Below are 12,186 nucleotides of genomic sequence, written 5' to 3'. Positions count from 1 at the left end.
AGGATTGTCTTTAACTTACATGTATCAGTGACCTGACCAATAGTGGCTTAAATGATAAGGACTTTATGTGTTCATTTCCCGTAACAGTAAGTCTGGAGGGATGAAATCCAGGGTGGGTGTGGTGATTCCATAATTCTCTCCACACTCTTCCTCCTGTCTGTCTGGTCTACCATCTTTAGCTCGTATTTTTCACCTTCATGCATGTAAGATGGTTTCCACAACCTTAGGCAAGAGGTTTACTTTCCAAGCAGAACAAAGAATGGAATAAGGAAGGAGGAATGGACAGTGCTTATATATCAACTATGGTACACAACAAGGGATTTGGGGAAATAGATTACTTAGCTGAGTACCTTGTTTCCCAGAACAAAATTGGGGTTCCCTTACTAAGTAAGAAGGAGAGAATAGATCCAAAGTAGGCAATTAGCCACGACGGCCACAATGACAAAAACAATTTAAAGTGTACGTTTGTGAGCTTGTGACATTCATGATCTTGTGTTCTCGTAAAACACTGTTGGAGGACTTCCCTGGTGGTGCAGTGGTTAAAAATCTGCCTGCCAATGCAGGGGACACGGGTTCGAGCCCTGGTGCGGGAAGATCCCATGTGCCGCGGAGCAGCTAAGCCCGTGTGCCACAACTCCTGAGCCTGTGGTCTAGATGCCGTGCTCTGCAACAAGAGAAGCCACCACAATGAGAAGCCCACGCACCGCAAGAAAGGGTAACCCCCGCTCGCCGCAACTAGAGAAAGCCTGTGTGCAGCAACAAAGACCCAACGCAGCCAAAAAAAAAAAAAAAAAAAAAGATACATTAAGAAAAATAAAACACTGTTGGAATTTTTCTATTAATATTCTTTACTTATTTGTTGAACATTGGTTTTGTTGACAGCTAGCAAGGAAGTATCTCAGATAGTGAGGGTTTAAGAAATCTAAGTGAAAAAAAAAAACTCACTTAAAATTCTCTCCATTGAAGCTTTTCCCTTTCAAATGAGAAACTGAAATTCTACTTGATTTTAATGAAGGTACATTATAGTCTAGGACACGAGTTTTCCTAAGGAACATGGTTTGGGAACCACTGATAATTAATATTTATGCATACTATTAAATTATTTGTGTCTCTGCTTTCACTTACATTGTTCATAGATAAGAACATTCTTTTCTGTCTCTTTTAATATTACCACATGTTGTGGGCAATTAAAACAATGCCATTTCTAAATTTTGTGTAATGATACTATCTATATTAGTTTTATAATCAGAAAAGGTGTTACTAATTTTTCAAGGTCAGTGCAAGCCTTGCCATCTTTGACACTGCACCCTATACTTCAAATCTATTTTTATTTCCTACTTCTTGAAACTCCTAGAGCAAACATAGTCTGTACAACACAATTTCCCCCTTATTATAGACTATTTATATTGAATTAATCACTTATTGTTCCATATGTTAGCAAGATCATAAGCTCCCTGTTATGTTCTTTCCAGTGTATCCCAAATTCTTAGCATAATATTAGGTACATAGGAGATACATAATTGCTTCCTGATCAACTAACTACATAATCACATTTACCACATTAACACACATGAAAATAGCATGGATTTGATAGCAAGATAGGTGTAAAATAAAACATGACAAGTAACCAGTATAATCAGAATTTCATGACTTTTCACCCTTACCTGTTAATGTAGGACCTCTAGCTCCCACAGAACGCCTCCTTGCCAAGTTTATTTTTGGAGTTACCCAGGGGTGTACCATGTAGGCTCACTAATGTATTCTGGCCGCTGCCACACAGCATGTCTTGTTTTTCTTGTGATGTTAGCTGCCCCTGAAGTTGCACCTTGGTACCTGCCCCTAGATATCAGAGGTGCACCTTGGAGCCTGACGCCACTATCTCCTTGGCTTTGTGCTGGCCTGCCCAGGTGTGCTGCGCCAGGGATGGTGAGGTGTCCTAGCCCCTTTTCTACCCCTCTTATGTCTTGTCATGTGGGTATCGAAGTGGAGCTCTTTGTGTCTTGTTGCCTCAGAGCTTTGTTTGGTTTGTTTTTGTTTTTAACTTTTATTGAAGTATAGTTGATTTACAATGTTGTGTTAGTTTCAGGTGTACAGCAAAGTGAATCAGTTATACATGTATCCACTTTTTTTTTTTTTACATTCTTTTCCCATATAGGCCCTTACGAGAGTACTGAGTAGAGTTCCCTGTGCTATATACAACAGGTTCTTATTAGTTGTCTATTTTATATATAGTAGTGTGTATATGTCAATCCCAATCTCCCAATTTATCCCTCCCCCCCATCCCCTGGTAACCATATGTTTGTTTTCTACATTCGTGACTCTACTTCTTTTTTGTAAATAAGTTCATGTGTACCCTTTTTTTTTTAGATTCCACATATAAGCGATATCATATATTTGTCTTTCTGTGTCTGACTTACTTCACTCAGTGTGACAATCTCTAGGTCCACCCATGTTGCTGCAAATGGCATTATTTCTGTTCTTTTTTATGGCTGAGTAATATTCCATTGTATATATATACCACATCTTCTTTTTCCATTCCTCTGTTGATGGACATTTAGGTTGCTTCCATGTCCTGGCTATTGTAAATAGTGCTTCAGTGAACATTGGGGTGCATGTATCTTTTTGAATTATGGTTTTCTCCAGCTATGTGCCCAGGAGTGGGATTGTTTGGGTGCTTCAGAGTTTTTAGTGAAAGGCATTCTTTAGTTTCTCATTTTTAGCCTCTCTGTCTCGTCATGATGACCCTTTGGGGTAGTCTGGATGAGATACCACCCTGTGCTTGGGATCACTCCTCCTTTCCAACCAAGGCTTTGTTTATCAGGCTGAGCTTTTCTGCCTCACTTTAGTAAGGATGATTATTCTCTAAAAATGTTCCTTCGTCCCTCATGCAAACAGATGCTTGAACAACTCTCACAGAGATGTGAGAATCTTACTGGCAGGGAGGGTTTAGGCTCTAGATTGCAATCTTGTTGCGCTTTTAAAATGCAACAGGTAAAACATTGCAACTCAAAAGAATCTCAAGCCAGGATAGCAAGTCTTAATTCAGAGCATGATCTTGACCCATGGACAAAATAAAAACTTTGTTCTTGTTTGGTATGTGTGATTGTATTGGAACCCAGTGTGAACTTTAAGGCTACAAAGAAAAGAAATAAGAGAAATACACTAAATTTTATTTCTCAAATTGTGCAATTGTTTTTATTTCTATGGTCCCTTAAATTGATGAAGCCTGTGGTTGAGCAAAGATATTATGCATTCTTATCTTCTTTTCCAGAGCAGTTCTTTATTAATGTATAGTTATCTTCCTTGGGTTTTAAAATGTACATTAGACAGTAATTGGAACCCAGACCTGTGCAGGTTCCCAGTAGGAATGTAGGCAGATTGAAAAAAGCAACATCCATACTTAAGATTGAGCCTCAGGAGCTAATGCAAGAGGTTAAGCGGGGAAGAGAAGAACAAGCAAAAAGTGGGAGTTGAGGAAAACCAAGAACATAAAGCCTCCAGAGCCAGGATGAAAGAACAGAAAGATGGTCATTTGTGCCTTGAATAGTGAGAGAAACAGAGAGAGCAACAAAACAGCTGCATTAGTTTCCTGTAGTTTTCATTTCTACTCATCTTTTTTTTTTTTTTAAATTTTACACATATGCTTGAACTTTAGAGCAATCCAATTTTGTGCACCTGATATCCACTTAAGGAAAAGAAGAAAAAATTTTTGTAACCAATAGTTACATAGACATATGCTTACTTTAGTGCGGTGCTTGGTGCAGAGTGGCTTCTCAAATAAGTACTGTGACTATCAACTCCTTGTGTATTTAGGTACTTGACTGCCAGCTCGTTGGAGGGTCAGCTAGGAGGAGGAGACCTGAGACACATTGCAGAGCACTGAGGACAAGTGGGGCAGAGAGAGGAAATGATGGTCAACCAGGACAGATGTCACTAGATAGAGAAGTAGAACGTCTTTGACTCAGTCCACCGAGTCCTGATTTGAAGTCTAGAAGTAGAAAACAACCAGGGAGGAAGGATTGCTGGAGAAAAGCTCGCTGAGATCTGTTTGCCAAGACCTTGTCTCCATCTAGAGCTTCATGAGATCTCGTGCTCTTTCCAGAGTCTCTCAGCTATTGAGCCACAGGGTCAGAAGCTAACTTAGGCCTCTCTGCTCCCAGACTCATGAGTTCACCTCTACACTGGGATGAATTTTTAAGCAACCATTTGTTTACTGTTTGTATAAGTGCATTTGTTGTTACAGCTCTCATTCCCAGTAGGGAGGATATGAAAATTGTCTTTGTAGTGGTTTTCACCCAATTCCATGTGATTGGCTGCTTTACTTAGCATTAACCTGGAAGCAGTTTATTACGTTTCCTAGAGAGATTATTTTGATAGTTCCAGAATAAGACTGACAGTTTTGGAACAGGCACAGCATGACCACAGAATACTAGTATTATTGATAGGCTCTGCTTCCTGTGGTAGTAAAATTAAATCAGTCATTTAAAAAATTTAAGTTGAGAAAGATTTTGAATCTTTCTTTGCATGTAAATGCTCCATATGTTCCTGTTGTATGAGATTCAAGCTTACTTCATAATTCTTTTGTAATTAAAACTGTTTATTTGTTCTAGAGTGAATAATGATCATCCAAAACTTATTTTGGGTACCAGAAGAATCAAGATTCTTTTTAGTTATTATTTTTTATCCTTAAAAGTAACTTAAACACTAGAAAAATAATCTAAAATGTTAAGACAGTAGTAAGAAGACTGTCTTAAGCTCTTGGCAGGAAAAATATAAAGATTCTTTGGATTTATCTTTGGGAATTATATGAAATCCTGAGTTTTATTTTTCTTTGCTTTTATATACTTTTAGGCATATTATTATGTAGGACTCTCTTTGCAGAATCTTGAACATTTTGTGTCCAGTGGAACTTGTTTTTTGTATGTTGTGTCTTATTATTATACTTGTGAATGAGGTGTAAAGATTTTTTCTTTTATCTGTATATGTACCTTTGGATAAAAAAGACAAATATATATGAAACAATGTTTCCTCTTTTACAGAATTAAATGTGAGGGAATCTGATATAAGAGTTTGTGATGAATCATCGTGTAAATATGGAGGAGTCTGTAAAGAAGATGGAGATGGTTTGAAATGTGCATGTCAATTTCAGGTAAGGAAATCAAATCTCTTTTCAAAATTTTACATTTGTCATGTTTTGTAATTCCACATTTTTCAAATTAAAAAGCTTATTAAAACACCTTGAACCCCACAAGAAATTTGGGTTGACAGCCCACTGATACTTTTTTGTCAGATGAAGCACTCTTATTTGTACCTTCCATGCTTCTTTTCTTGAATTACGGGGGCAGACTGGCTCTAATAGAATGTGAAAATGCCTTGAAAAATATATTACAGTTCTATTCAAATGTAAGGTATAATTGTCACTGAAAGGAAATAAAGTACAGATTGCAGTAGAGTCACTTATTTAAAATGTTGGCCTTTTTTTCCCATTTCCTTCTCTTTCTAGTCTATCTCCCTTCCATTCTTATTTGTTGCTGTCTCATCTTTTTAGGCCAAAGAACATGACTGATTTGGTACCTCAGGGTAGATCAGGGTTAGTGATGGACTAGAAAGGGGAACCTCAAACCAAGTGTGAATATCTTTCCTTTTCAAATGCTGTTTTAGTTGTGATTTTGTTGTTAAAAACACAAAAGGAATGGAAATGAAATGTGTTACATTCAATTCTTCTTCTTCTTTCTTTTTTTTTTGGCTGCACCACCTGGCTTAAGGGATCTTAGTTCCCTGACCAGGGATTGAACCTGCACCCTAGGCAGTGAAAGCGCACAGTCCTAACCACTGGACCACCAGGGAATTCCCTCAATTCTTTTTTGTTGTTTATTTTCCGTGATTAAGTTATAATCTGGCTTCAGAATATTGTTCACAAGATGGTCCCTTATTAAGGATTTGACATGAGACAAAGAAGGAACTAGAATTTTTTAAACTCATAATCTTATTCTAACTGTACCCACATTTTGGATTTTAAAGGTAGGAAAGGGAACAGATCAGGAATAAAAGCATAGGATAGTCAGTTACTTCTAGTAACCCTATAACTTCAGGCATGTTTTTGTATGATCTATCTGAAAAGAGAAGGCGTATTTCCCACCCTTTCTTATGATATTGTAATGAGAATTAAAATCAGAAAGGGAGCTTGAATATGAAGCCTTTTTGAAAACTATTAACTATCATGTTTATTTTCATTAAAAGAAGTAGAAATTTTAAGTAAAGGAGGAAGTGTTGGGGAGTGTACTGTTGACCAGCCAAAAAGGTTGTTCTTGGTCAAAAGGGACTTTACAATCCACTATTTATTCACACTAGCCACCTTTGAAGTCGCTTAGCTAACCTTGTGCCCACCCCTCCATGGTTGCTCATGTAACAATAGTCAGGCCAGTGTAACTACTATATATAAAATAGATAATCAACATGGACCTACTGTATAGCACAGGGAACTCTATTCGGTAATAACCTACATGGGAGAAGAATCTGAAAAAGAATGGATATATGTATACGTATAACTGAATCACTTTGCTGTACACCTGAAACTGACACAAAATTGTACATCAACTATATTCTAATATAAAATAAAAATTAAGTTAAAAAATAAGTGGTGATGTGTCTGACTGCCCTCCTTCTCCCTAAACCTTCTTAAAAATGATAGTAACTAATGTGGGCTTCTTTCCTTAAAAGAAGGTGTTGGTGTACATGGTGTATACCAAGCCCTCGTGAACTTTTACTTCTTCCTATTCTTCACGTTATATAGGTTTTATTGACCTATCTCAAGGGTCACTAATCCTTTCTTCTGTCATCTCCATTCTGCCCATCCAGTGAGTCTTTAATTTCAGATATTTTATTAAGAATTTATAGTTTCTATTTATCTGAGATTTCCTGTCTTTTCATTCATTACAAGAATATTTTCCTTGAGCATAGATATTGCTGCTTTAAAAATCTTTGCCAATTTCAATGTCTGGGACATCTTAGGGATCATCTCTGTTGATTGCCTTTTCATTTGAGAATACATTATATTTTCTTGTGTTTTTATTCATATTTATTTTGAATATATCCTACACATTGTGAATGATATGTTTTCGAGTGTTTGAATTATGTTCCTCTGAGTATTGTCATTTTTGAAACAGTTAAATTGGCTGAACTTACACTGCAGACTCTGTTTTTCCCGTTGGGGGTAGAAACACAAATATCATTTCTTTTAGTCTTAGCTGGGCTACTTGGAATGTGCCTCGTGAGTGCTTGGCTCAGAGGTCAGCCACAGAATCTGGGACTCTGTGCTCCCTCTCTCCTTTCTGGGATTTTCTCTCTCACTTTCCAGTGGCTTTGGTTCTTCATGCCACAAAGATTGCAGGTTTTTGTTGGTGTTTCAGGCATCCTGTATGGGGAAAACTGGGGCTGTTCCCTTCTTCCAACTGTCTTATATTTCCTTAGGTTAAATTCTTTGACATGGAATTGTTGGGCCAATGAGATGTTCATGTACAGATTAACATTCTCACTAAGAGCAGTGTATCAGGCTGCTTGTCTCCTTTCAACCTCTTGGTAGTGGATTTTGTCAGTCCTTTAAAATTATATAAATCTGAAAGGGAAAAAGCTTTTTTATTTGCATTTGATTACTAGGGAAATTGGAAATGTGCCATAAACTTATTGACCATTTTTTGTGAATTAATATTTCATATTCTTTGTTCATTTTTAGTATTTTCTTTTTCCCTTGTGTCGATTTGGGCAGACATGTGTATACACTATATATAATATACTATTTGTGTCCTTAAAATATTGCTTACTGTGCTGAGCATTTTATATCCATTGACTATTCTAAATATTTTATATATATATATATAAGTTTACATAACTCATAAACTCTCATGAGAACCTGTGATGTAGGTTCCATTTTGATACATTTTTTAGAAGAGTGATATATGCCCATAGTAAGCAACTGAAACATTTTATAAGATATATAATATAATGAAAAAATGTCTTCCTTCCATTCTAGAATACCAGTTGCAACATCTGTGAATTCTTAAACTTCCTTCTAGAAATATTCTGTTATACAAACACATAGGTGTTTTAATTTCTCTTTTAAGTACTAAATCACTTAATAGTATTTACCTTAGAGATGGTTACTTTTAGTTTATATAGATTAATAAAAAGAGTTCTGTGTTTTAAAAAAGTTATCCTAGTGTCATTTTAATTTTCATTTTGTTTATATTTTCTGATATAAAGAAGTTTAAAATTTTCATTTCATATTTATATTTGTCTTTATGATTCTGCTGTTCATTCTTTGAAAGTCTTTCTCTGCAACTCTAAGATTATGAAGCCTTTTTGACCTTTTGACCAGCTAGAGAATCTTCTCATGATCTGTCTGGAATCCCTTGTATTCTTACCTGCGGCAAAGCAAGAAAGGAAAATAAAAGTTAGGAGTTTAGATCGGTAGACATTTATCCAGTGCTTACTTTGTGCTAGGCACTAGGCTAGGTGCTAGGGATATAAGGATGTTTCAAGACAAGTTGCTTGCCTTGTAGGAGCAAACTGCCTAAGGGCTTATAGTGTGATTTGATCCTGCTGCTGAGCGAACCTTCCTTTGACTCCTCTGCCTTCTTACAAGCTTATAAATCTGTTCAAGTTAGACTTAGGTTTGTGCCAGTTTAAGAACAATGACCTCACATGCCCATTAAACACTACTCTGCCGAATGCTTTAGCAGTATCTTTCGATTCATTTAAAAACCTTGCTTATGAGGAGATTGGTTCAAGATGTCGGAGTAGAAGGACATGTGCTCACTCCCTCCTGCGAGAACACATGAATCACAGCTAACTGCTGAACAGTCATCCATAGGAAGACACTGGAACTCACCAAAAAAGATACCCCATGTTCAAAGACAAAGGAGAAGCCACAACGAGATGGTAGGAGGGGCGCAATCACAATAAAATCAAATCCCATAACTGCTGTGTGGGTGACTCACAAACTGGAGAACACTTATACCACAGAAGTCCACCCACTGGAGTGAAGGTTCTGAGCCCCACATCAGGCTTCCCAACCTGGGGGTCTAGCAACGGGAGGAGGAATTCCCAGAGAATCAGACTTTGAAGACTAGTGGGATTTGATTGCAGGACTTCTACAGGACTGGGAGAAACAGACTCTACTCTTGGAGGGCACACACAAAGTAGTGTGTGTATCAGGACCCAGGGAGAAGGAGCAGTGACCCCACTGGAGACTGAACCAGACCTACATGCTAGTGTTGGAACGTCTCCTGCAGAGGCGGGGGGTGGCTGTGGCTCACTGTGAGGACAAGGACACTGGCAGCAGAAGTTCTGGGAAGTACTCCTTGGCATGAGCCCTCCCAAAGCTGGCCATTTGCCCCACCAAAGAGCCTGTAGCCTCCAGTGCTGGGTCACCTCAGGCCAAACAACCAACAGGGAGGGAACTCAGCCCCACCCATCAGCAGACAATCAGATTAAAGTTTTACTGAGCTTTGCCCACCAGAGCAACACCCAGCTCTACCCACCACCAGTCCCTCCCATCAGGAAACTTGCACAAGCCTCTTAGATAGCCTCATCCACCAGAGGGCAGACAGCAGAAGCAAGAACTACAATCCTGCCTGTAGATGAAAACCACATTCACAGAAAGACAGACAAAATGAAAGGCAGAGGACTATGTACCAGATGAAGGAACAAGATAAAACCCCAGAAAAACAACTAAATGAACTGGAGCTAGGCAACCTTCCAGAAAAAGAATTCAGAATAATGATAGTGAAGATGATCCAGGACCTCGGAAAAAGAATAGAGGCAAAGATCGAGAAGATGCAATAAATGTTTAACAAAGAGCTAGAAGAATTAAAGAACAAACACCTAGGAGAATTAAAGAACAAACAAACAAACGAGATGAACAATACAATAACTGAAATGAAAAATAAAATAGAAGGAATCAGTGGCAGAATAACTGAAGCAGAAGAATGGATAAATGACCTGGAAGACAGAATGGTGGAATTCAATGCCATGGAACAGAATAAAGAGAAAAGAATGAAAAGAAATGAATACAGCCTAAGAGATCTCTGGGACAACATGAAATGCACCAATATTCACATTATAGCGGTCTCAGAAGGAGAAGAGAGAGAGAAAGGACCTGAGAAAATATTTGAAGAGATTACAGTGGAAAACTTCCCTAACACGGAAATAGCCACCCAAGTCCAGGAAACGCAGAGAGTCCCAGGCAGGATAAACCCAAGGAGAAACATGCCGAGACACATAGTAATCAAACTGACAAAAATTAAAGACAAAGAAAAATTATTAAAAGCAACAAGGGAAAAATGACAAATAACATACAAGTGGACTCCCATAAGGTTAACAGGTGATTTCTTAGCAGAAACTCTACAAGCCAGAAGGGAGTGGCACAATATATTTAATGTGCTGAAAGGGAAGAACCTACAACCAAGATTACTCTACCTAGCAAGGATCTCATTCAGATTCGATGGAGAAATCAAAAGCTTTACAGACAAGCAAAAGCTAAGAGAATTCAGCACCACCAAACCAGCTCTACACCAAATGCTAAAGGAACTTCTCTAAGTGGGAAACACAAAAGAAGAGAAGGACCTACAAAAACAAACCCATAACAATTAAGAAAATAGTAATAGGAACATACATATTGATAATTACCTTAAACACAAATGGATTAAATGCTCCAACCAAAAGACACAGGCTTGCTGAATGGCTACCAAAACAAGAGCCATATATATGCTGTCTACAAGAGACCCACTTCAGACCTAGGGACATATACAGACTGAAAGTGAGGGGATGGAAAAAGATGTTCCATGCAAATGGAAATCAAAAGAAAGCTGGAGTAGCAATATTCATATCAGATAAAATAGACTTTAAAATAAAGAATTTTACAAGAGACAAGGAAGGACACTACATAATTGTAGTAGGGATCAATCCAAGAAGAAGATATAACAGTTATAAATCTCAGTACATAAGGCAACTGCTAACAGCTATAAAAGAGGAATTCGACAGTAACACGGTCATAGTGGGGGAGTTTAACACCTCACTTACACCAATGGACAGATCATCCAGACAGAGAATTAATAAGGAAACACAAGCTTTAAATGACACAATAGACCAGATAGATTTAATTGATATTTATAGGCCATTCCATCCCAAAACAGCAGATTACACTTTCTTCTCAAGTGCACATGAACATTCTCCAGGATAGATCACATCTTGGGTCACAGATCAAGCATCGGTAAATTTAAGAAAATTGAAATCATATTGAGCATATTTTAGGACCACCATGCTTTGAGATTAGAAATCAGTTACAGGGAAAAAAGCATAAAAAATACAAACACATAGTGGCTAAACAATACGTTACTAAATAACCAAGAAATCACTGAAGAAATCAAAGAGGAAATAAAAACATACCTAAAGACAAATGACAACAAAAATACGACGATCCAAAACCTATGGGATGCAGCAAAAGCAGTTCTAAGAGGGAAGTTTATAGCAATACAATCCTACCTCAAGAAACAAGAAAAATCTCAAATAAACGATCTAACCTTACACCTAAAGGAACTAGAGAAAGAACAAACAAAACCCAAAGTTAGTAGAAGAAAGAAATCATAAAGACCAGAGCAGAAATAAATGAAACAGAAACAAAGAAAACAATAGCAAAGATCAATAAAACTAAAAGTTGGTTCTTTGAGAAGATAAACAAATTTGATGAACCTTTAGCCAGACTCATCAAGAAAAAGAGGTAGAGGACTCAAATAAATAAAATTAGAAATGAAAAAGGAGAAGTTACAACAGACACCGCAGAAATACAAAGCATCATAAGAGACTGCTACAGGCAACTCCATGCCAATAAAATGGACAACCTGGAAGAAATGGACAAATTCTTAGAAAGGTATAACCTTTCAAGACTGAACCAGCAGGAAATAGAAAACATGAACAGACCAATCACAAGTAATGAAATTGAAACGGGGATTAAAAATCTTCCAACAAACAAAAGTCCAGGACCAGAAGGCTTCACAGGTGAATTCTATCCAACATTTAGAGAAGAGCTAACACCCATCCTTCTCAAACTCTTCCAAAAAATTTCAGAGGAAGGAACACTCTCAAACCCATTCTATGAGGCCATGATCACCCTGATACCAAAACCAGACA

At 37.6% G+C, this 12,186-nt stretch overlaps 1 protein-coding gene across 1 annotated transcript in view; it reads left to right on the top strand.

Moving 5' to 3' along the window:
* Positions 1 to 12,186, top strand: part of TMEFF1 (transmembrane protein with EGF like and two follistatin like domains 1) — a gene marked incomplete at its 5' end in the record, with an annotated part of 92,503 nt that overhangs the window by 20,571 nt on the left and 59,746 nt on the right. Inside the window, one exon of the mRNA XM_082843199.1 lies at positions 5,040 to 5,149. Within this exon, the coding sequence (XP_082699325.1) occupies positions 5,040 to 5,149 (110 nt within the window). The remainder of the gene's footprint in view (positions 1 to 5,039; positions 5,150 to 12,186) is intronic.

Source organism: Leucopleurus acutus, assembly GCF_964270905.1.
Source record: "Leucopleurus acutus genome assembly, chromosome: 7".
Classification (NCBI taxonomy): Eukaryota; Metazoa; Chordata; class Mammalia; order Artiodactyla; family Delphinidae; genus Leucopleurus; species Leucopleurus acutus.
Note: the sequence above shows the minus strand (reverse complement) of the source record. Positions and strands in the feature narration are given on the sequence as shown.